The sequence below is a fragment of the Bufo gargarizans genome, chromosome 4, assembly GCF_014858855.1.
Source record: "Bufo gargarizans isolate SCDJY-AF-19 chromosome 4, ASM1485885v1, whole genome shotgun sequence".
NCBI lineage: Eukaryota > Metazoa > Chordata > Amphibia > Anura > Bufonidae > Bufo > Bufo gargarizans.
In genome coordinates, this window is record NC_058083.1 from 518,073,622 (window position 1) to 518,096,947 (window position 23,326).

The following is a 23,326-nucleotide window of genomic DNA, read 5'->3' on the forward strand; positions in this document are numbered from 1 at the left end:
TTTCATATATGTAGTTACTAATAACATGATATTCCAGAATCAGTTACTATTAGACTGACTTATCCCATATTTAATAAGATTCAGCCCTTAGCAACCAGTCTGCATAAAACTGCAATTTTACTATTCAGTCCTCATTAGCCAGTAACAATAGCCCCCCAAAAGTGTCAGTAACCAGAGCCCTCCCCCCTAAAGGGTTAATCTCCTGCAGCACAAAGGGGTCCTCTTACCACATGTTGCTTTCATTTATACACTGAGCAGACGGCAGATCTCCCTTCCCTGCTCTGTGCTGCTTCAACTCTGCATTCTCCAGATCTGCTGAGTGAGGGAGCGTCTGCCAAGCGCAGGGACAGGGAGAAGTGCACACAGCCCAGGCACTGTTATCAGCTGCTGGGGAGGACCTGGCTTTAATCATTTACTTACAGTCCCTGGCTGTCAGTAATGTGAGCCTGCACGCTGCCTGCTTCTGCGTCCTCCGTCCTTCTACAGATAGACGGACCATGCCTAGCAACCCTATTTTAAGCACAGGTAAAAGTAGGCATTACAGGGAACAAAAATGTGGAATTAAGGGGTAATTGAATACACAGTGAAAAGTTGAAATAGGGCCACCAAGGTGATATTAATCACCACAATCCAATACTCAAAATAATAATAATATGACAGTTATACTTTAAGGCCATCTGTCCACCAGCTGAAGCTCAACAGAAGATGGGTGTTGCAACAGGACAACGACCCAAAGCATAGAAGTAAATCAACAACAGAATGGCTTAAACAGAAGAAAATACGCCTTCTGGAGTGGCCCAGTCAGAGTCCTGACCTCAACCCGATTGAGATGCTGTGGCATGACCTCAAGAAAGCGATTCACACCAGACATCCCAAGAATATTGCTGAACTGAAACAGTTCTGTAAAGAGGAATGGTCGAGAATTACTCCTGACCGTTGTGCACGTCTGATTTGCAACTACAGGAATCGTTTGGTTGAAGTTATTGCTGCCAAAGGAGGTTCAACCAGTTATTAAATCCAAGGGTTCACATACTTTTTCCACCTGCACTGTGAATGTTTACATGGTGTGTTCAATAAAAACATGGTAACATTTAATTATTTGTGTGTTATTAGTTTAAGCAGACTGTGATTGTCTATTGTTGTGACTTAGATGAAGATCAGATCACATTTTATGACCAATTTGTGCAGAAATCGATATCATTCCAAAGGGTTCACATACTTTTTCTTGCAACTGTATGTGACTGATTAGCTGCAGAATATCTGCTTGTAATCTGCAGCAGAAGAAAACGCAGAAATGCTGCAGATTTCATTCTCTGCACTGGGCAGGGTGAAATCCGCAGTAGAAATTAACATCCAGCAGATTTATAATCCGCTCTACAGGTCGGTTTCTGCCACGTGTTACTGAGAATTAGGGCTCATGCACACGACCGCATGCCCCCTGTGGCCGTATTGCAGCCCGCAATATACTGGGCACCAGCCGGGTGCAGCCACATCACGGATCACGGACCCATTCACTTGAAAGGGTCCGCAATAAGAGAGATGCGGTGCGGAAGCACGGATCGGAAGCCCACAGAAGCACTACGGAGTGCTTCCGTGGTGTTTCTGACCATGCCCCCGCACTGCAAAAAAGTAGTGCATGTACGGTGAATGGGTCCGTGATCCGCTGCGGACGCCCCACGGCCAGTGCCCGTGCAATGCGGACCACAATTTACAGTCCGCAGCACGGGCACAGAGCCCTTACGTTCGTGGGAATGAGCCCTTACTAAAAGGATCATTTCGTGGATGCTGGGGGGTCTGATGAGGGTCTGAGGGTGGAGGAACTGCCTTGATACACTTTATTATCTCCTCCAGTGTTTCCTCTTCTTATCTCAAGTAATTGTATTTTACATGGGATTTTCTAGGATTTCACATCGGTTCATCTTCTTTCCATTCAGGTTCCTACAATATAGGATCCGCTCAGCGTATATCTTCTATATAAGATCATTCTCCTGATTGACCCATCAAGGATGGATAGGGATGGGGACAAGATGGCAGAGAGTATAATAAATCTCACCCTAGAGATCCTCCTCTGGCTTACTGGAGAGGTGAGAGATTCTGATGATGTCAAATTACATCATCTTCTCTATGTTACTAACAGATGGACATGACTGGAGAGGTGAGGGACTCTGGAGATGTATGGAGTGATATTTAATACTGCGTCTCTCCTTAACCAGGAATACACAGTAATGAAGAAGACCTCTAGGGAGCATTGTCAGGCCCCGGTATCTGAAGGACGAGGAGGAATCCTGAGCCCAATATCCAGGCCAACACCTCACATCCCGATACATGAGAACATCAACAGAGAGAAGATCCTAGAGCTCACCAACAAGATCATTGAGCTGCTGACTGGAGAGGTGACATAGCTGGAAATGCCGTGACATTATACAGTAACACTATGAAGGGATCTGGGTGATGACTGTATCATTGTGTTGTCAGGTTCCTATAAGGTGTCAGGATGTCGCCGTCTATTTCTCCATGGAGGAGTCTGAGTATTTAGAAGGACACCGAGATCTGTACAAGAACGTCATGATGGAGGATCACCAGCCCCTCTCATCATCAGGTAATAGACATGACTAAATATACATGGCCTTTCATTATTTATATGTAAGAAATTAATCAGGGGTGTAGCTAAAGGCTCATGGGCCCTAGTGCAAGAGTTTTTCTTAGGCCCCCCTTTCCTCAGTGCTTTGTGACAAGGGGCAGGGATGCACATAGCCTTTCTGTTGGCTGAGGTAAAAACTGAAACGGCACTGCCCTTCCCATGTTAAATTCTCAACCTAACCCCTTCCCTCCAGCCCTACTGTTAAAGACATACTTAGAAAACATTACACACAGCGCTACAGAACATACAGGGTAATAGAGCGCCACATGCCTCTTACATCCAGTGATGTCCCCTCTGATGTAGATGTTCTCTTTCTTCATCTTCTCCATTCAGACCAGACTGCCATGATGATTTCTTTCAGTCATCTCTTGTCTCTGCAGAGTATGACAATAAAACATCTTAGTTTCCTACTTTTCCATCATCCTCCCACCTCCTGAACACCCTGTCCTGCCACCCCCAATGCTGTGCCCACTGTGCTCCCCAATACTATACTGCAGAAATAGCCCCCTCTGAAAATATTAGTACCACACAGATAGTGTCACCGCCAGATCTCTGAGAAGTTCTGACAGACGTTTTTCAGTACCTCCTGCATGATGATGTTTTGTTTTTGGTTTCGCTTTGACATCTCTTCTCCCTCTTCCAGCTGTCATCTATTAGCAGTGATTGCCTCCCTTTATATCCCTTCCCATACTGCCTCATTTTGCGGTTTATACTACTTCCCGGATTGTGCTCACTGCTAGAAGTTTGTTACTGCTGGTTTCTCAGATAAGTCTATCCCTTTATTTGTGTTTTCCTGTTGGCTTGATTCTAGGTGACCCTGACTCCCACCGTATTAAGTGTAGGGAGCTGGTGGTCACGTCCCCTCACTATTATAGGGTTTTCAGGTGTCACTCAGTCTAGGTACGTGGACATGCAACTTGCTATCACAGAGATCTTTGCATGGGCTAGGCAGTCAGGGAGAGCTATAGGGCTTTAATAGGGGTCACCCTTTTGTTCCTTAGTTTGGGATCAAGGCAGTCGGATCTTTATTTGTTACTTCTTGTTTTCTGCAACACCATCCGTGACATTATAAACCGCCTAAACCGTCTTAAGCATGAATCCGGTTTCAGCCTTGATTCACTGCATGCAGGGTCTTTCACTGGAGGTAGCAGATCTCCGGAAAACTGTCTCTCATTTTGAGGTGACCGTTTCTGCTTGCGTTCATGGAATTTGTTCTGAGCCTAAAATCTCACTTCCGGATACGTTCTCCGGGGGTAGTGAGAATTTTGTTTGTTTTAGAGAGGCTTGCAAACTCCATTATCGCCTACTTCCCCATTCCTCTGGTGATGAGGAGCGGAGGGTGGGGATCATCATCTCGCTACTCAGGGATAACGCTCAGTCCTGGGCCTTTTTGCTGCCGGTCGGGGCACGGCCCCTCCTTTCAGTGGATGAATTTTTTTAGCCCTGGGTCAGATATATGATGATCTGGATTGTATTGCTCTGGCTGAATCTAAACTGCATCATTTATGCCAGGGTAAACAGTCCGCAGAGATATACTGTTCAGAATTTCGGAGATGGGCAGCTGATACTGGTTGGAATGATGCTGCACTCCGAAGTCAATTTTGCCATGGTCTTTCAGAGGGATTGAAAGATGCATTTGCCTTTCATGAGAGACCTACCTCCTTGGAGTCTGCCATGTCTCGGGCTGTTCTTATTGACAGGCGTCTTAGAGAGAGAGAGGAGAGATCACTCCTTCCTGTCATACTCAGTCCAAGGACAGTGGGGTGGTCTCATTCAGTGCGCAGGAGCCTCAGTCTCTCTCAATCCTCTCTGAGCAGCTGGGTTTGCTTGCCTCTAATAATAGAGGATTCAGCTCTCAGAGGAGGGTTTGTTTCTGTTGTGGAGGTATAAATCATTTGGCAAATGTCTGTCCCTCTAGGAGATTCAGGGAGTTTTTTGAGGGTAATAAAGAAACAAAAAGAAAAAAGTCCTCTAAAAACGTTCCATCTGTTACTATTGGCAAGGTTGATGTAGAAATTGAAGGTTTTCTGTTTGCTTGTAGTTCCCGTTTTGTCCTACCTGCCAGGGTGGCGCTAGAGAGCAAGAATATTGTTTGTGAGATTTTTGTAGATAGTGGAGCAGCTGTCAATCTCATTGATAATCAATTTGCTATAACACATGGTTTCCAGGTATGCACTTTGGGAAAGGACATACCTGTTTTTGCTATTGATTCCGCTCCACTTTCTCAAAAATCGTTAAAGGGCATAGTTCACAATATCCGTTTGACTGTGGGTGATGCTCATGTTGAGGATGTGTCATGTTTCGTCCTAAGCAGATTACCAACTCCTCTGGTGTTGGGGCTACCCTGGCTCACTAAACATAACCCCACCATTGATTGGCAAGCGAGGCAAATAAATGGTTGGAGTGACTTTTGAAGAGAGAATTGCCTCTCGACGTCTCTTTCAGAGGTTTCTACTAAGACTATACCATCTTTTCTCTCAGAATTTTCAGATGTGTTTTCTGAGAGTGGTGTTCAGGAGCTACCCCCTCACCGGGAGTATGATTGCCCTATTAATCTCATTCCAGGCGCCAAGCTGCCTAAATCTCGCTTATACAATCTCTCCCAACCTGAAAGGGTCGCTATGCGTACTTATATCTCTGAGACCCTCGAAGTCACCTGTTGCCGCTGGTTTTTTTTTGGTCAAGAAAAAATATGGTTCTTTAAGACCATGTCGGGATTTTAGGGAGCTAAACAGTATCCCAATTCGTGACCCTTATCTGCTTCCTCTGATCCCGGATCTCTTTAACCAGATTGTTGGGGCTAAAGTTTTTTCCAAGTTGGATTTGAGAGGGGCATACAACCTGGTCAGGGTCAGAGAAGGGAACAAATGGAAGACGGCCTTCAATACCCCTGAGGGCCATTTTGAGAATTTGGTTATGCCTTTTGGTTTGATGAATTCTCCAGCCGTCTTCCAACATTTTGTGAACAGTATTTTTTATCATTTAATGGGGAAATTTGTACTAGTGTACCTAGATGACATTTTGATTTTTTTCTCCTGATTTAAAGACTCATAGGGACCACCCATGTCAGGTTTTGCTCATCCTGCGGGAGAATAAATTGTACGCTAAACTGGAAAAATGTGTGTGTGCGGTTCCAGAAATTCAATTTCTGGGTTTTCTTCTCTCCGCTTCTGGTTTTCGCATGGACCCCGAGAAGGTCCGCGCTGTGCTTGATTGGGAGCTTCCTGAGAATCAGAAGGCGTTGATGCAGTTTTGGGGTTTTGCCAATTATTACAGGAAGTTCATTTTTAATTATTCCTCTGTTGTTAAGCCACTCACTGATATGACTAAAAAGGGGGTAGATTTTTCCTCCTGGTCGGTAGATGCGCGTAAGGCCTTTTCTAGTATCAAAGAGAGTTTTGCTTCCGCTCCCATCTTGATACAACCTGATGTCTCTCTGCCTTTCATTGTTGAGGTGGACGCCTGTCACGACCCTTGGTCATGGTCGTGACGCCTTGGGTGCCGCATGCTGTTGCCCGCGGTTTTCCGTTGTCAACCGCAGCTGGGAGCACTTCGTTGTTGCCTCAGGTGCGGTTGCCGCGGACAATAAGCATGCGTGTGGTTGCCCTTGGCAACGTGTGATATTGTGCACTTCCTTGTTTGTTTGTTGTGCACGAGGTGATGTTTAATATGCACCTGGACTCCTCCCTTCACCTGCGGTTGTCCGCGGCAACGTCTGGTGATGTTTGCATGCTGTGGAAGTGTCTCGGCCTGTTGGCTGTTCTGGAGGACACGGTTGCCACGCATGCCGTTGCCGTCGGAGACAGGTGAGTGAGGTTGTGTGCTTTCCCCTTTATGTGAGTTTCCCTTCTGTGTTGCTGGAAGAGTTAACTCCCTTCCCAGTGTGTGTGATTTCACTGGGTGTGTGCTGATCGTTGGGTGTGGCCTCTTGGCCTATATAGCCTCAGTCCCTGGCTGGGTTCAGTAGGTTGCTCTCAGCCATGCTGGCTGGAGCAGCCTCCTGTCTCCTCCATCTGCCTGGTGGGGACCATCCTTCTGGTCATAAACCTCTGTTGGGAATTTCTATGTTTCACGGTGTTATTTAGGTGTGTGTGGGGTTTTATGTTAGTGCAGCTTGTGGTCCTGGGTTCCTGTGGGATGTCTGGTGTGTGCTGTGTTCGTTGGTGTCTGAACTGCAGCACCTGCACATGGGATCCAGGGTTTGTTGTCTGTGGCAGGTGAGTGATGTGTTGGTCCCATTTGCCTGTCACTGCCATAAGTCTGTTATTGTTTTCCCCTGTGTTGCTTGGCCGTTGAGACTCCTGCTCCTCCGTGCCTAGGAGGAGCAGGTCGTCTCACTCTGTCCCCTAGTACAGGGCCGACTTGAGGGCTCGTAGGGACTTTAAGGTTCCGGCGTATGAGTCCTCCTACCACCAAGGTCGGCTCATACAGATAGGAGACAGGGTCAGCGTTAGGGACGCAATAGGAGGTGACCTGCTCCCTAACTCTGTGGTCCCGGCCAAGGGGTAACCCTACCATCTCCTGGCACCGCACGGCTGGGGGTTTCCCCCACCGCCAGCCGTGACAACGCCTCTGAGGTGGGTGTGGGTGCGGTCTTGTCTCTGGGTCCCTCTCCTGCCAAATGGCAACCGTGTGGCTTTTCTCGAAGAAACTCTCCTCCGCAGAGAGAAATTACGATGTGGGAGATAGGGAGTTGTTGGCCATCAAGTTAGCTTTTGAGGAATGGTGCCATTGGCTAGAGGGAGCCAGACACCCTATTACCGTGTTTACCGACCATAAGAATCTGGCCTACTTGGAGTCAGCCAAGCGTCTGAACCCGAGACAGGCCAGATGGTCTTTGTTCTTTTCTAGGTTTAATTTTGTTGTCACGTTCCGCCCTGGGGTTAAGAATGTGAAGGCGGATGCCCTGTCACGTTGTTTTCCGGGAGGCGGGAACTTTGAAGACCCGGGTCCCATTTCGGCTGAAGGTGTGGTGGTCTCTGCTCTTTATCCTGAATTGGAGGCAGAGGTGCAGGCAGCCCAGGCAGAGGCTCCTGATCCTTGTCCTCCTGGGAGGTTGTTTGTACCTCTCGCTTTACGACATAAGGTTTTTAAGGAGCACCACGATACTGTCCCTGCTGGGCACCGGGGGTAGAGCCACAGTGGATCTCATTGCTCGGAGATTCTGGTGGCCGGCTGTTCGTAAGTCTGTTGAGGGTTTTGTGGCAGCCTGCGAGACCTGTGCTCGTGGCAAAGTCCCTCATTCACGGCCATCAGGTCCTCTCCTCCCGTTACCCATTCCTTCCCGTCCTTGGACACATCTCTCCATGGACTTAATTACGGACCTGCCTCGTTCCTCGGGGAAGACTTTGATTCTGGTCGTGGTGGATCGTTTTAGCAAAATGGCACATTTTATTCCTTTTTCGGGGTTGCCCAATGCTAAAACGCTGGCATAGGCATTTGTTGATCACATTGTCAAATTGCATGGTATTCCTTCAGACATAGTCTCTGGTAGGGGCACGCAGTTTGTTTCCAGATTCTGGAAGGCTTTCTGTTCTCGCTTGGGGGTTCAGTTGTCATTCTCTTCTGCTTTCCACCCGCAGTCGAATGGCCAGACAGAGCGCGTCAATCAGAATCTGGAGACATATCTGCGCTGTTTTGTGGCGGAGAATCAGCAGGATTGGTGTTCTTTTTTGTCCCTTGCTGAGTTTGCTTTAAATAACCGTCGTCAGGAGTCCTTTGATAAGTCGCCATTTTTTGGTGCATATGGGTTTCATCCGCAGTTTGGGACATTCTCTGGAGAGAGGTCTTCTGGTTTACCTGATGAGGAGAGATTATCCTAGTCTTTGTCATCTATTTGGCAAAAGATTCAGGATAATTTAAAGAGGATGAGTGAGAGATAAGCGTGTGGCGGATAAGAGACGTGTGCCTGGTCCGGACCTGAATGTTGGTGATCTGGTGTGGTTGTCTATTAAAAATATCAAGTTGAAGGTTCCCTCCTGGAAGTTGGGTCCTAAGTTTATTGGGCCTTACAAAATCTTGTTCGTCATCAATTCTGTTGCCTTCCGTCTTGATCTTCCTCAGACTTGGAAGATCCATAATGGTTTTCACAAGTCCCTATTAAAACCTTATGTCCAACCCACTGTACCCTCCTCTTTGCCTCCTCCTCCGATTGTGGTTGATGGTAATTTTCAGTTTCAGGTCTCTATGATTGTGTATTCTCGTGTTATCCGCGGTTCTCTCCAGTACCTTGTTCATTGGGAGGGTTATGGTCTTGAGGAGAGGATGTGGGTCCCAGTGGCGGACATTAAGGCTACTAGTCTTATCAGGGCGTTCTATAGGTCCCATCCTGAGAAGGTGGGCTCTGAGTGTCCGGAGTCCACTCGTAGAGGGAGGGGTACTGTCATCGCCAGATCTCTGAGAAGTTCTGACAGATGTTTTTCAGTACCTCCTGCATGATGTTCTTTTGTTTTTGTTTTGCTTTGACATCTCTTCTCCCTCTTCCAGCTGTCATCTATTAGCAGTGATTGTGTCACGGACGGTGTACAGGAAACAAGGCAAAGCAACATGCATAAATGACTTGCTGGATCCAAAAACTAAGGAACCAAGGGGAGACCCCTGCAGAAGACCTGGCACTTTCCCTGGCTGCTCAGCCTATGCAAAGATCCGAATGGTGGAGGTTTGCATATCCACGTACCTTGACTATATAACCCCTGAGCACCCTACAATAGTGAGGGGACACGACCACCGGCTCCCTACACAAGATACGGAGGGAGTCAGGGTCACCTGGGATCCAGCAAACAGAAAATAACAGATAAATGTTCAACCCTTAGCTTTTGTAGCAGACAGGAGAACAAGATCAGCATGCACACACACACACTCCAGGAAGAAGTATAAGCCGCCCAGAAAAGCATTCTGGGGAGGAATTTAAAGGGAAGCAATTAGTCCAACACATGACAGCTGAGAGAGGCTAACGAGATGAGGAACTGAATACCACAACAAAGAAAGTCAAGGAGGAGGTTCTGAAAGGCCTCTGTCAGAGCTTCTCAGCTGTCTGGTTGTGACAGTACCCCTCCCTCTACGAGTGGACTCCGGACACTCAGAACCCACCTTCTCAGGATGGGACCTATGGAAAGCCCTGATGAGACGAGAGGCCTTAATGTCCGTCACTGGGACCCACATCCTCTCCTCAGGACCATACCCCTCCCAATGAACAAGGTACTGAAGAGAACCGCGGACAAGACGAGAATCCACAATCCTAGAGACCTGAGATTCAAGATTCCCATCAACCACGATCGGAGGAGGAGGCAAAGGCGAGGGTACAATGGGTTGAACATAAGGTTTCAATAAGGACTTATGAAAAACATTATGGATCTTCCAAGTCTGAGGAAGATCAAGACGGTATGCAACAGGATTGATGACAGACAGGATTTTGTAAGGCCCAATAAACCTAGGACCCAACTTCCAGGAGGGAACCTTCAATTTGATATTCTTGGTAGACAACCACACCAGATCACCAACATTCAGGTCCGGACCAAGCACACGTCTCTTATCTGCCACACGCTTATATCTCTCACTCATGCTCTTTAGATTATCCTGAATCTTTTGCCAAATAGATGACAAAGAGGAGGAGAATCTGTCCTCATCAGGTAAACCAGAAGACCCCTCTCCCGAGAAAGTCCCAAACTGCGGATGAAACCCATATGCACCAAAAAATGGTGACTTATCAGAGGACTTCTGACGACGGTTATTTAAAGCAAACTCAGCAAGGGGCAAAAAAGAACACCAATCCTCTTGATTCTCCGCCACAAAACAGCGCAGATATGTCTCCAGATTCTGATTGACGCGCTCTGTCTGGCCATTCGACTGCGGGTGGAAAGCAGAAGAGAATGACAACTGAACCCCCAAGCGAGAACAGAAAGCCTTCCAGAATCTGGAAACAAACTGCGTGCCCCTATCAGAGACTATGTCTGAAGGAATACCGTGCAATTTGACAATGTGATCAATAAATGCCTGCGCCAGCGTCTTAGCATTGGGCAAACCAGGAAAAGGGATGAAATGCACCATTTTGCTAAAACGGTCCACCACCACCAGAATCACAGTCTTCCCCGAGGAACGAGGCAGGTCCGTTATGAAGTCCATGGACAGATGTGTCCAAGGACGGGAAGGAATGGGTAAGGGAAGGAAAGGACCTGATGGCCGTGAATGAGGGACTTTCGCACGAGCGCAAGTCTCGCAGGCTGCCACAAAACCCTCAACCGACTTACGAAGCGCAGGCCACCAGAATCTCCGAGCGATGAGATCCAGTGTGGCTCTTACCCCCGGGTGCCCAGCAAGGACCGTATCGTGGTGTTCTTTAAAAATCTTGTGTCTTCAAGCGAGAGGCACAAACAACCTCCCAGGAGGACAAAGATTAGGAGCCTCTGACTGGGCTGCCTGCACCTCTGCCTCCAATTCAGGAAAAAGAGCAGAGACCACCACACCTTCAGCCAAAATGGGACCCGGGTCTTCAAAATTCCCGCCTCCCGGAAAACAACGTGACAGGGCATCTGCCTTCACATTCTTAACTCCAGGGCGGAACGTGACAACAAAATTAAACCTAGAAAAGAACAAAGACCATCTGGCCTGTCTCGGGTTCAGACGCTTGGCTGACTCCAAGTAGGCCAGATTTTTATGGTCAGTAAATACGGTAATAGGGTGTCTGGCTCCCTCTAGCCAATGGCGCCATTCCTCAAAAGCCAACTTGATGGCCAACAATTCCCTATCTCCCACATCGTAATTTCTCTCTGCGGAGGAGAGTTTTCTTGAGAAAAAGGCACACGGTCGCCAATTGGCAGGAGAGGAACCCTGAGACAAGACCGCCCCCACACCCACCTCAGAAGCATCAACCTCAACTATGAAGGGTAAAGAAACATCAGGTTGCACCAAGATGGGAGCGGAAGCAAAACTCTCCTTGATATCAGAAAAAGCCACTCCAACCATTTATTTGCCTCGCTTGCCAATCAATGGTGGGGTTATGCTTAGTGAGCCAGGGCAGCCCCAACACCAGAGGGGTAGGCAAACCGCTAAGGACGAAACATGACACATCCTCAACATGAGCATCACTCACAATTAAACAGATATCGTGAACTATGCCCTTTAATGATTTCTGAGAAAGTGGAGCGGAATCGATAGCAAAAACAGGAATATCCTTTCCCAAAGTGCGCACCTGGAAACCATGAGTTATCGCAAATTGATTATCAATGAGATTGACCGCTGCTCCACTATCCACAAAAATCTCACAAAAAATGTTCTTGCTCTCTAGCGCCACCCTAGCCGGCAGGACAAAACGGGAACTACAAGCAAATGGAAAACCTTCAATTTCTGCCTCAACCCTGCAAATAGTAACAGACGGAACATTTTAAATTTTTTTTTTCCTGTTTGTTTCTTTATTACTCCCAGAAAACTGCCTGATTCCCTTACGTCCTAACCAGTGGCACAGATGGGGTATTCTGCCCCTGTGGACTGGTTAGGACAGGTGGAAGTTTAATGAAACATAAAAATAAAAAACACTGGCATGCACACGCCCTCCCTGCCCCCTATAAAGAGGGGCGTAGCCCTCATGCTGTTGTGTTTCTTTCTGTCCTGCGGACAGGACGGGACGGGTGGTGCACTCCTCCATCCTTGTGGTGGAGAGAGTGCGATTCCCTTTTTTCTTTATAGGTTCCTAGGACCTGTGCCGCTCCCCCTATGCGGCCGGAGGATACCCTCCGGCCTTAGCTGGTCTCCTTATGCCCTGTCTAGGTTGTACCTCTGTTCGGGGTGGAGTGGCTGGAGCGGCGGTAGCGGTGCCCGCATGTTCGGCTGGGCGCCGCCATCTTGCGGAAGTGACGTCGGGTTACGTCACTTCCGGGTTTTCGCTCCGACCGACGGATGGTTGGCTGGAGCGGTGAAGCGGCGTCCCGCATGTTGCTGGGCGCCGCCATCTTGCGGGAGTGACGTTAAGTAACGTCACTTCCGGTTTTTCGCTCCGGCCGTTTGTTAGCGCGGCCGGAGGTGTATTTTAGTGAAATTAGGCCAAGGGGCCTTTAATATGTGCTGGGTCCCTTTCTGGGCCCTAATACAGAGATCTTTTTCCTTGTTTTTCAAGGAATTAAAATCGGAGGTTTACCCCGCCCCCTTTGGGGGCGGGACTTTCGTTTTGGCGCCAATAAGCCCTATTTAAACCTGGTGAAGCTCCAGGTTCAGTCTCCTGGAGCGCAGCTTGCTGTCAACCTTGAGTGTGGTTTGGTGCTAGAGAGTCTTGTTACCTCTGTGCTGTAAATCAGTTGTTGTCTTATTATAAAGAGCTTGCTAGGATCTTCTGGGTAAAGATCCTGAAACTTGCGATTAAGCTCTATTTTTCTTGAATTTTGTTAAATTCATGTTTCTTTGATTTTCAGCCATGTCGTCTACCGGTGACGGAGGAGAGCGTGACCCCAGCCGGAAATCCGCGGGCAAGAGGCGCCACTTGCAGTGCCATGATTGCCAGATTGTCCTGGAGGACTCGTACGATTTCTCCCGCTGCCCACCCTGTAGGGCCAAGTCACTCCCCCAGTTGGAGCCATCTGTCCACGATGTGGTGGATTGGGTAAAAGGGTACATGGAGTCAAACATGTCCCAAGTCAACGCCTCCATACAGGAGCTGAAGAGTGCCTTGGTCGCCAAGCGTCATCGTCCCTCCTCCCCCCATCGTGCGATGGAGGTCTCGGGGGGTCAGGAGGCGAGGGAGGGCTCCGCTTCCTCCTCGGACGAGGAGGATGGTTTCTCCTATTTTTTCCCGCTGGAGAAGGCCCAGCGGCTACTAAAATCCGTCCGGTCGGGGGACCAGGACGTTGACCCGGGGGAAGCCTCATCCTCTGCCTCTAGGGGGCCTAGGGCCTTCAAAGCGGATGATTCTCTCCTGTCTCTGATGAAAACAGAGTGGAGAAAGCCAGAAAAAGGTCCAGTGTTGACCAAAAGGTTTAAGGCCGTGTTTCCGGTCAAGGAGGACCAGGTATCTTCCTGGGGGCCTGTCCCTAAGGTGGACATGGCCATCGCGAAGCTTTCCAGGAGGACCCTGATCCCTTCAGACGACGGGTCAAGTTTGTTGGACCCGATGGACAGGAAGGCGGACTGCGCCCTTAGGCGCGCTTATTCTTCAGCCTCGGCCTCCGCCTCAGTCGCGATTGCGTCGTCCGAAGTGGCGAATTTCTTAAAAACGAGGTTTTCCCAAATTGAGTCTGACCTGGACCAGGGGGTCTCTAGGGATGACATTCTGGCCTCATGCAAGACGGCCAGCCTTGCCATTGACTATTTGTGTGACGCAGCTCCACAACAACTTAAGCTGGCATCTAAGTCTATGGCTCTGTCAACCGCGGGCAGGCGTCCGCTTTGGTTGAAGCCCTGGAAGGCAGATACGACCTCGAAGCACAATCTTTGTGCCATGGCGTACGAACCCGGCAGGCTCTTTGGTGCAGAGCTAGACCATATAATGGAGGGGCTGTCGGACAAGAAGGGCAAGTCCCTTCCCCAGCAGTCCTTTCGTGGTCGGGGCAGAGGGTATGGTTCCAGAGCGGAACCGCAACCCAGACCCCAGAGGAATTGGGGTTCCCGTAGAGGAGGGAAATCCTCTCTGGGTTCTAGACCCCCCAAGAAGTCCTCGGCGCTCTGATTGCGGGCCTCCTCGAGGCTCTTGGTATTTTGCCGGTCTGACTGGAGATCTCGGGCTCCCTTCTCCCCACATTCCCGTAGGCGGTCGCCTACGACACTTTCTACCTTGTTGGCAGGATCATATCCAGGACAGTTGGGTCCTGCGTGTAATCTCCCAGGGCTACCTTGTAGACCTGAGCAGTCGGCCTCTGGACAAATTTGTCCAGACAAGGCTTCTTCCCAGCAACAAGCAGAAGATTCTAGAAAGTTACGTACTAGAATACTTCCAGAAGGGGGCCTTAGAAGAGGTTCCTCTCCTAGAGAGGGGAAAAGGTATCTACTCCCCAGTTTTCCTGGTACCCAAGAGTACAGGAGGGTGGAGAATGATTATAGATTTGAGGTTCTTCAACCGTTTCATAAGACAAAAGAAGTTCCGTATGGAAACTATCCAGTCAGTGACCAATCTTCTTATGCCGGGAGATTTCTTGGCAACCTTGGACCTCAAGGATGCTTATCTCCATATTCCCATCCATCCTGGGTCCAGAAGATTCTTAAGGATCGCGGTAAATATCGGGGGGGTCCTAAAGCATTTTCAGTTTGTGGCCCTCCCGTTTGGGATCTCTTCAGCCCCACACACTTTCACCAAGGTGGTGGTCTCTGTGGTGGCCGCACTAAGGCTTCAAGGCTTGAGTATAGTTCCATACCTGGACGACTGGCTCCTCAGAGCCCCTTCCCAAGCGATCCTGTCCCAACACATCCAACAGGCTGTTACATTCCTACATCAGTTAGGATGGGTAATCAATTGGGACAAATCCCAGCTTCAACCAGCCACCTCAGTAAGGTTCCTGGGGTTCATGGTGGATTCAGTCAGGATGATGATTCATCTCTCTCCCGAAAGAAAGCAATCCGTGCAACAGACAGCCCATTCCCTCTCTGTACCCAAACGGGTAACAATCCGAACATGGATGAGGATGTTGGGACTAATGTCTTCAACCGCAGAGGCGGTACCTTGGGCATTATGGCATCTACGTCCGCTCCAGTCGGAAGTATTAGCCAAGTGGAATCACAGTCCAAGGGGACTCAATTCCGTGCTCTCCCTGCCTTACAAAGTCCGATCCTCTCTGAGGTGGTGGTCCCACCTCACGGACGGCAAGTCCCTGATCCAGCCCTCTTGGATCATACTTACTTCAGACGCATCCCTAGTAGGCTGGGGTGCGCATCTTCAGGACAAGACAGTCCAGGGAACCTGGACACCTCAGGAGAGGTTATTGTCATCGAATCTCCTGGAGATCAGAGCAATCAGGCTAGCTCTTCTTCATTTTGCTCCCATCATTCGGGGGAAGGCAGTGAAGGTACAATCAGACAGCATGACCGCTGTGTTGTATATCAACAAGCAGGGAGGCACGAGGTCACAAAGTCTCCTGAGAGAGATAGGGGTGATTTTGGATTGGGCAGAACTGAACCTCACCCACCTATCAGCCGTTCACATTCGCGGAGTTCACAATGTGATTGCGGATCGCCTGAGCCGAGGTCTTCCTACCGGAGAATGGTCACTTCATCCAGAGGTCTTCAAGGAGATAACGCTCAGGTGGGGCATGCCAGAGATCGATCTCATGGCAACGAGGTTCAACACCAAGGTGGAGAGGTATTGCTCCCTTTACAGGGAGGACAACCCGGTGGCAATAGATGCACTGTCAATCCCATGGAGGTTCAGGCTGGCCTACATCTTCCCTCCAATTTCCTTGATACCAAGGGTCTTGATGAAAATCAGGCAGGACCAAGCGTCAGTTATAGCCATTATCCCATACTGGCCGAAAAGAGCTTGGTTTACCCAACTCTTACAGATGAGTCGGGGTCAATTTCTGAGGCTTCCCCCAGAGAGAGTACTGGTGTCGGGGGGCACCCAGGTCTCCTCAAATCTTCAAATGTTCAACCTGACAGCCTGGAGGTTGATCAGTCCCTTCCAAGGATAGAAGGGCTATCGGGGTCTGTCTTGAGAACCCTGGAGCACTCCAGATCGGAAGCTACCAACAAGGCCTACTCCAGAATCTGGAAGATTTTTTCGTCCTGGTGTTCTAGGCATCAGCAAACATCCGCTGAAGCTTCCATCCCGATGATCCTACAGTTTCTACAGGACGGTCTGGATAAAGGGCTATCACCTGCTACCCTTAAAGTGCAGATTTCAGCAATCTCTGCTTGTCTCAACAGAGCGGTTTCTCAAGACCCCCTTATCAAGAGATTCCTGAAGGGAGCCTCAAGATTAAAGCCTACAGTAATCAGACCTATCCCTGTTTGGGATTTATCGGTCGTGCTCAGGGGGTTAACATCTCCCCCCTTTGAGCCCCTAGAGGAGGCGGGATTCAGGTTCCTGACCTGGAAGATCACCTTCTTGTTGGCTGTTACCTCTGCAAAGCGAGTTGGGGAACTCCAGGCTTTTTCTGCCTTTGAGCCTTATACAAAGTTCCTGCAGGATCGGGTACTCCTCAAATTTTTACCCACCTTCATCCCAAAGGTTCCCTCCTTTGATAATATTAACCAGGTGATCTCCCTACCAACATTGGCTCCATCCCCCTCCTCTGAGGAAAGAGGGCTCCATACCCTCGACATTGCGAGATGTCTTAGGATTTACCTGGAACGCTCCAAGGTATTTAGGAAGGATGAAAACCTCCTTATCCTTTTTTCCGGTACCCATAAGGGGAGGAAAGCCTCTAAGCCCTCCATCAGTCGCTGGATTAAAGAGGCAATTCGGGAGTCTTATATGTCTCAGGGCTCGGAGCCCCCTGAATTTGTAAGGGCCCACTCTACTCGAGCAGTGGCCACTTCTTTTGCAGAGAGAAGCTCGATCCCATTGGATGTGATCTGTAAGTCAGCTTCTTGGAGTTCTCACTCCACTTTTATCTCACACTATAGAGTGGATACTAGAATACATAGTTATTCCTCATTTGGCCGGACAGTGTTATCTTCCGCCAGGCATGAGGACCCTCCCATGGGGGTTTCTACTTGCTAAATCCCCATCTGTGCCACTGGTTAGGACGTAAGGGAATCGTTAATTTCTAACGATAATTTGTTTTCCCTTAGTCCTAACAGTGGCACACAAATTTCCCCCCCTTGTTTTTTAATTATGGGTTTGTCTACTTGTTACTACACAACAGCATGAGGGCTACGCCCCTCTTTATAGGGGGCAGGGAGGGCGTGTGCATGCCAGTGTTTTTTATTTTTATGTTTCATTAAACTTCCACCTGTCCTAACCAGTCCACAGGGGCAGAATACCCCATCTGTGCCACTGTTAGGACTAAGGGAAAACAAATTATCGTTAGAAATTAACGAATCTCCTAGAGGGACAAATATTTGCCAAATGATTTATACCTCCACAACAAAAACAAACCCTCCCATGCGAGCTGAATCTTCTATTGTCAGAAGCAATCAACCCCAGCCGCATGGGCTCCTGCTCAGAAGGGGCTGACGGCGACTGAGACCCCTGCGCACAGAATGGGACCGCTGCACTGTCCTGGGACTGCGTATGACAGGAAGGGGACATCTCTCCTCTCTCTCTAAGACGCCTGTCAATACGAATGGCCTGAGACATAGCAGAGTCCAAAGAAATAGGCCTCTCATGAAAGGCAAATGCATCTTTCAATCCCTCTGAAAGACCATGGCAAAATTGACTTCGGAGTGCAGCATCATTCCAACCAGTATTAACTGCCCATCTCCGAAATTCTGAGCAGTATATTTCTGCGGATTGTTTACCCTGGCATAATAGACGTAGTCTAGACTCAGCCAGAGCAATACGATCCGGATCATCATATATCTGACCCAGGGCTAAAAAGAATTCATCCACTGAACGGAGAGGCCGTGCCCCCTCCGGCAGCGAAAAGGCCCAGGACTGAGCGTTACCTCTGAGCAGCGATATAATGATCCCCACCCTCCGTTCCTCATCACCAGAGGAATGGGGAAGAAGGCGAAAATGGAGTTTGCAAGCCTCTCTAAAACGCACAAAATTCTCACTACCCCCGGAGAACGTATCCGGGAGCGAGATCTTAGGCTCAGAACAAACTCCATGAACGCAAGCTGAACCGGTCACTTGAAGCTGAGAAAAAGTCTTACGGAGATCAGCTACCTCCAATGAAAGACCCTGGAAGCGTTCAGCCAAAAGTGAAACCGGATCCATGCTTGAGACGGTTTTGGCGGCTTATAATGTCACGGACGGTGTACAGGAAACAAGGCAAAGCAACATGCATAAATGACTTGCTGGATCCAAAAACTAAGGAACCAAGGGGAGACCCCTGCCGAAGACCTGGCACTTTCCCTGGCTGCTCAGCCTATGCAAAGATCCGAATGGTGGAGGTTTGCATATCCACGTACCTTGACTATATAACCCCTGAGCACCCTACAATAGTGAGGGGACACGACCACCGGCTCCCTACACAAGATACGGAGGGAGTCAGGGTCACCTGGGATCCAGCAAACAGAAAATAACAGATAAATGTTCAACCCTTAGCTTTTGTAGCAGACAGGAGAACAAGATCAGCATGCACACACACTCCAGGAAGAAGTATAAGCCGCCCAGAAAAGCATTCTGGGGAGGAATTTAAAGGGAAGCAATTAGTCCAACACATGACAGCTGAGAGAGGCTAACGAGATGAGGAACTGAATACCACAACAAAGAAAGTCAAGGATGAGGTTCTGAAAGGCCTCTGTCAGAGCTTCTCAGCTGTCTGGTTGTGACAGATTGCCTCCCTTTATATCCCCTCCCATATTGCCTCACTTTGCGGTTTATACTACTTCCTGGATTGTGCTCACTGCTAGAAGTTTGCTACTGCTGGTTTCTTAGATAAGTCTATCCCTTTATTTGTGTTTTCCTGTTAGCTTGATTCTAGGTGACCCTGACTCCCTCTGTATTAAGTGTAGGGAGCCGGTGGTCGTGTCCCCTTACTATTATAGAGTTTTCAGGTGTCACTCAGTCTAGGTACGTGGACATGCAACTTTCTATCACAGAGATCTTTGCATGGGCTGAGCAGTCAGGGAGAGCTATACGGCTCACCCTTTTGTTCCTTAGTTTGGGATCAAGTCAGTCGGATCTTTATTTGTTACTTATTGTTTTCTGCAACACCATCCATGACAGATAGTGCCCGATCAATAATTATTAGCACACAGTGCTCTAAAAAATAACTGCACCTAGCAAAAAGTGACTCTGACGCTAATATAATGTCCTCCAAAAATAATTGTGCTGAGCTGATATTGTGCCAGGGTGCACCCCACAGTAATAGTGCTCCCCTATTGTGCTTATACTAGTAAACATGTTCCACGTAGCCCCCCAGTACTATTACTTCTCCTTATGTGTGCCAGTAGAAAAACGCCTCCTAATATGTGCAAGTGCAAAAAATACCTGCCTATAATGTGTGCCACCCCCTTACATAGCCTCTTACCTTTCAGATCAGACTCCCATATCAGACCTCAAATTCGAGCTCAATATCAGAACTCAAATTAGACCCTCATATCAGATCTCAAATCAAAACTCCATTGTCACAACCGTAGGCAGGGAAACACTCACAATGTGAGCCCTAACTTGCACCCAACCCGCTGTCCATGCCTACTTTCAGAACAAGCCCTAAGCGACAAGTACACAACTGGTAGGATCGTCTCTATGCTGGTAAGTGCAGGAAGCAAAACCAAGCACCTGCGGTAAAAACTGCAGGGACCTGTTCACACTACGTGAACTTAAAACGGATAAACACACAGAGAAGTGTCGTATAGACAAAAGGTCAAAGCCGGGAGGTCAATACTGTACCAAATCACAGAACGGAGGGTAGTCAAAATAGCCAAGTCAAGGGTCAAAACCAGACTGGAAACAGAGTACAAAATCGCTATGCAGAGAGAGGTCAAAGGAAAGCTAAAGTCAAATCCAATAGCAACAATCCAAGACATGACCAACAGCGACCGGAGCACTGCAAAGGAAAACCTATAACTGGTAAGGGTGTATTGCCAGCAGGGGATTTATATAGAGTGCAGAGTCCCTGGATCAGAACCTAATAGGTCCAGAGACTCGGCGCCCCAGTGGACCAGAATACAATGCTCCACATACTGGTGATAAAAAAGAAGAAGAATTGTGATGGCACACTCGCATTTGGTTTAAACTAAAAGGTATTTATTATTATTGATTCAAATATTTGTTGTTTGTTGAGAATAAAATAGGTAAAAATAAGTAAATAAAATGGTAAGGTAAAGTGATAAATCGTGGTCGTTATTTGGGATGGGATGGGGTTAATCTGGAATGTATAATAAGAATGGTCAATAATGAATGGGATCAAAACGTCCCAAAAATGCAGCTGATATTCAATTGCTCAAAAGTTCTTTCAACAAGTTCAGTGAATTTAACAAAGTTAGGGCCCTTTCACACCTGCGTTATAGTCTTCCGGCATAGAGTTCCGTCGTCGGGGCTCTATGCCGGAAGAATACTGATCAGGATTTTCCTAATGCATTCTGAATGGACAGTCCGTCCTTCAGGATGCATCAGGATGTCTTCAGTTCCGGAACGGAACGTTTTTTGGCCGCAGCAAATAGCGCAGCATGCTGCGCTTTTTGCTCCGGCCAAAAATCCGGAACACTTGCCGCAAGGCCGGATCCGGAATGAATGCCCATTGAAAGGCATTGATCCGGATCCGGCCTTAAGCTAAACGTCGTTTCGGCGCATTGCCGGATGCGACGTTTAGCTTTTTCTCAATGGTTACCATGGCTGCCGGGACGCTAAAGTCCTGGCAGCCATGGTAAACTGTAGTGGGGAGCGGGGAGCAGCATACTTACCATCCGTGCGGCTCCCGGGGCGCTCCAGAGTGACGTCAGGGCGCCCCAGGCGCATGGATGACGTGATCGCATGGATCACATGATCCATGCGCATGGGGCGCTCTGACGTCATTCTGGAGCGCCCCGGGAGCCGCACGGATGGTAAGTATGCTGCTCCCCCGCTCCCCACTACTACTATGGCACCCAGGACTTTAATAGCGTCCTGGCTGCCATAGTAACACTGAAAGCATTTTGAAGACGGATCCGTCTTCAAATGCTTTCAGTACACTTGCGTTTTTCCGGATCCGGCGTGTAATTCCGGCAAGTGGAGTACACGCCGGATCCGGACAACGCAAGTGTGAAAGAGGCCTTAATAAAAGGTCACACAGGTCCTTCAGGATGCATTAGTTCAGTCCTATAAGGTAGTGATGAAAAAATGAAGTAAATAGATTAAGAGTCTGTGCAAAAAGGATGGTGTGAAAAAATAATCAAATGAGTGAAGATATATATATATATATATTAGTATGCCCAAAAATTTGAATAGCATAAAAGCACTTAAAAGGAAGCTGAAAAACAAAGTTTAAAAAACAGTATTAGGGTCCATTCACACGTCCGTTTTTTCTTTCCTGATCTGTTCCGTTTTTTTCAGGAACAGATCAGGACCAGATCTGGACCCATTCATTTTCAATGGGTCCTGGAAAAAATCGGACAGCACAATGTGTGCTGTCCGTTTCCGTTGTTCCGTTCCGCATGTCCGTTTAAATATAAAACATGTCCTATTCTTGTCCTGAAAAATCGGATCCTGGTACAATACAAAGTCAATGGATCCGCAAAAAACGGATGACATTCGGATGTCATTCCGTATGTCATCCGTTTTTTGCGGATTCAGTTCCTGGAAACACATAACAAATTTTTTTTTTTTTTTTTTTTTTTTTCTTCAATTTTTTTTTCAAAGAAATCCAAACAACTTTATTTGATTATTGAAATGTATACATGTTTCCGTTTTTTGCGGATCCGCAAAAAACGGATGACATACGGAAACATTTTCAGGAACAACGGATCCGCAAAAAACGGACCGTTTTTCAGGATGAAAAAAAACAGGACGTGTGAATGGACCCTTATTGTTTTGAGACAATGTAAATGAACTGCAATTGTGGAAGCAGAATATATTCGGTCTTGTATTCACAGGGTTTCCAAATATTCAGTCACCCGCCTGTTAAGGAGAGAGCGTCTCTCCTGATAGGTTTTCAACTCACTGGAAAGAAATTCACAAGTTGGCTTTCCAGTCTGTGTTGTTGGGTACAGCCGTTATCAGTATTGAAGTACATATATTATATTGCGGATGGACAATAAAGGGTATATCTACCTTACCACTCTTCAGTCTGTTGAGTTGTCCTCCGTCCTGCAAGGACCTGTGTGCCGTCCCACCTGATCACTTGCCTTACCATGTGATGTTCCACGTGATAGTGATGCAGCCTGATGTCACACTGTTCCGGGTTCCTGATTGGCCAGTCTTGTTGGCTGTAGGGAATTTGAAGAATACAGCTGTTGGTAATATTTGCGCCGTGTATTCTTTGGCTGGAACAAATAGTTTTTAGTTCAAATCCCTGTGTTCTTTATAGTCCTCACTGCTTCCTCAGACCAGGCGCGTTTCGGGACACTTTCTAGTCCCTTCCTCAGTGGTCAAATAGTGATATGTCCGGAGCAAGTGAGGGTTTATGTGTAGTCTTCTTTAAGGGGGTGTTACCCTAATTTTGTTTGGGTTGACTAGAAGTCATGGACTGGATTTCATTAGCAACTGAAGTTTTTTTTAAGATGTTGTTTATTTTAGACATGTCAGAGGAAATGTTATGTTATAGTATTTCATTGTATCATAGTGTTTCCTTGTGCAGCGGATATAGATGTACTCTTGTGTTGCAAATCATGTCAGTAAAATCTAAAAAATATTTGCTTTGAGAATAATGCATTAAGAAGTACCTGCGTTTATTGTGCGGTTACTGTGCGACTTTTTGGGGAAGTATTTTTGGGTTAAAAAACTGCTGAATATATGTGTTTCATATTTTACTATGAATTTCTTCTCTTACTTAGACCTCATATTGGTGTATTTGGTGATGTTAGTAACTGATATTGTAGTGATGTCTTACTTAAAATTTTGATGGACTGGTAGGTGGTGTACAGTGTCTTTTTTTCTTTAGGTGGATATGGTTGTTAAAATATATGTGCATAGAAAAAAGGCCTCAATTTTGAGATTTAAAAGGTCCCTGCGTTTGTTGTGCC

At 47.7% G+C, this 23,326-nt stretch overlaps 1 protein-coding gene and 1 long non-coding RNA gene across 2 annotated transcripts in view; both read left to right on the forward strand.

The window, feature by feature from the left end:
* Window positions 1–2,029: 2,029 nt before the first annotated feature.
* On the forward strand, window positions 2,030–2,527 carry LOC122934039. The gene is made up of 3 exons (XR_006388626.1): window positions 2,030–2,084; window positions 2,214–2,393; window positions 2,476–2,527. It is a non-coding gene; the product is annotated as an uncharacterized LOC122934039 (long non-coding RNA).
* An 18-nt stretch (window positions 2,528–2,545) lies between these two features.
* LOC122934016 (gastrula zinc finger protein XlCGF57.1-like) overlaps window positions 2,546–23,326 on the forward strand; it is a 46,261-nt gene continuing 25,480 nt past the window's right edge. The window contains exon 1 of the mRNA XM_044289141.1: window positions 2,546–2,599. Within this exon, the coding sequence (XP_044145076.1) occupies window positions 2,566–2,599 (34 nt within the window). The 5' untranslated portion in view covers window positions 2,546–2,565. The remainder of the gene's footprint in view (window positions 2,600–23,326) is intronic.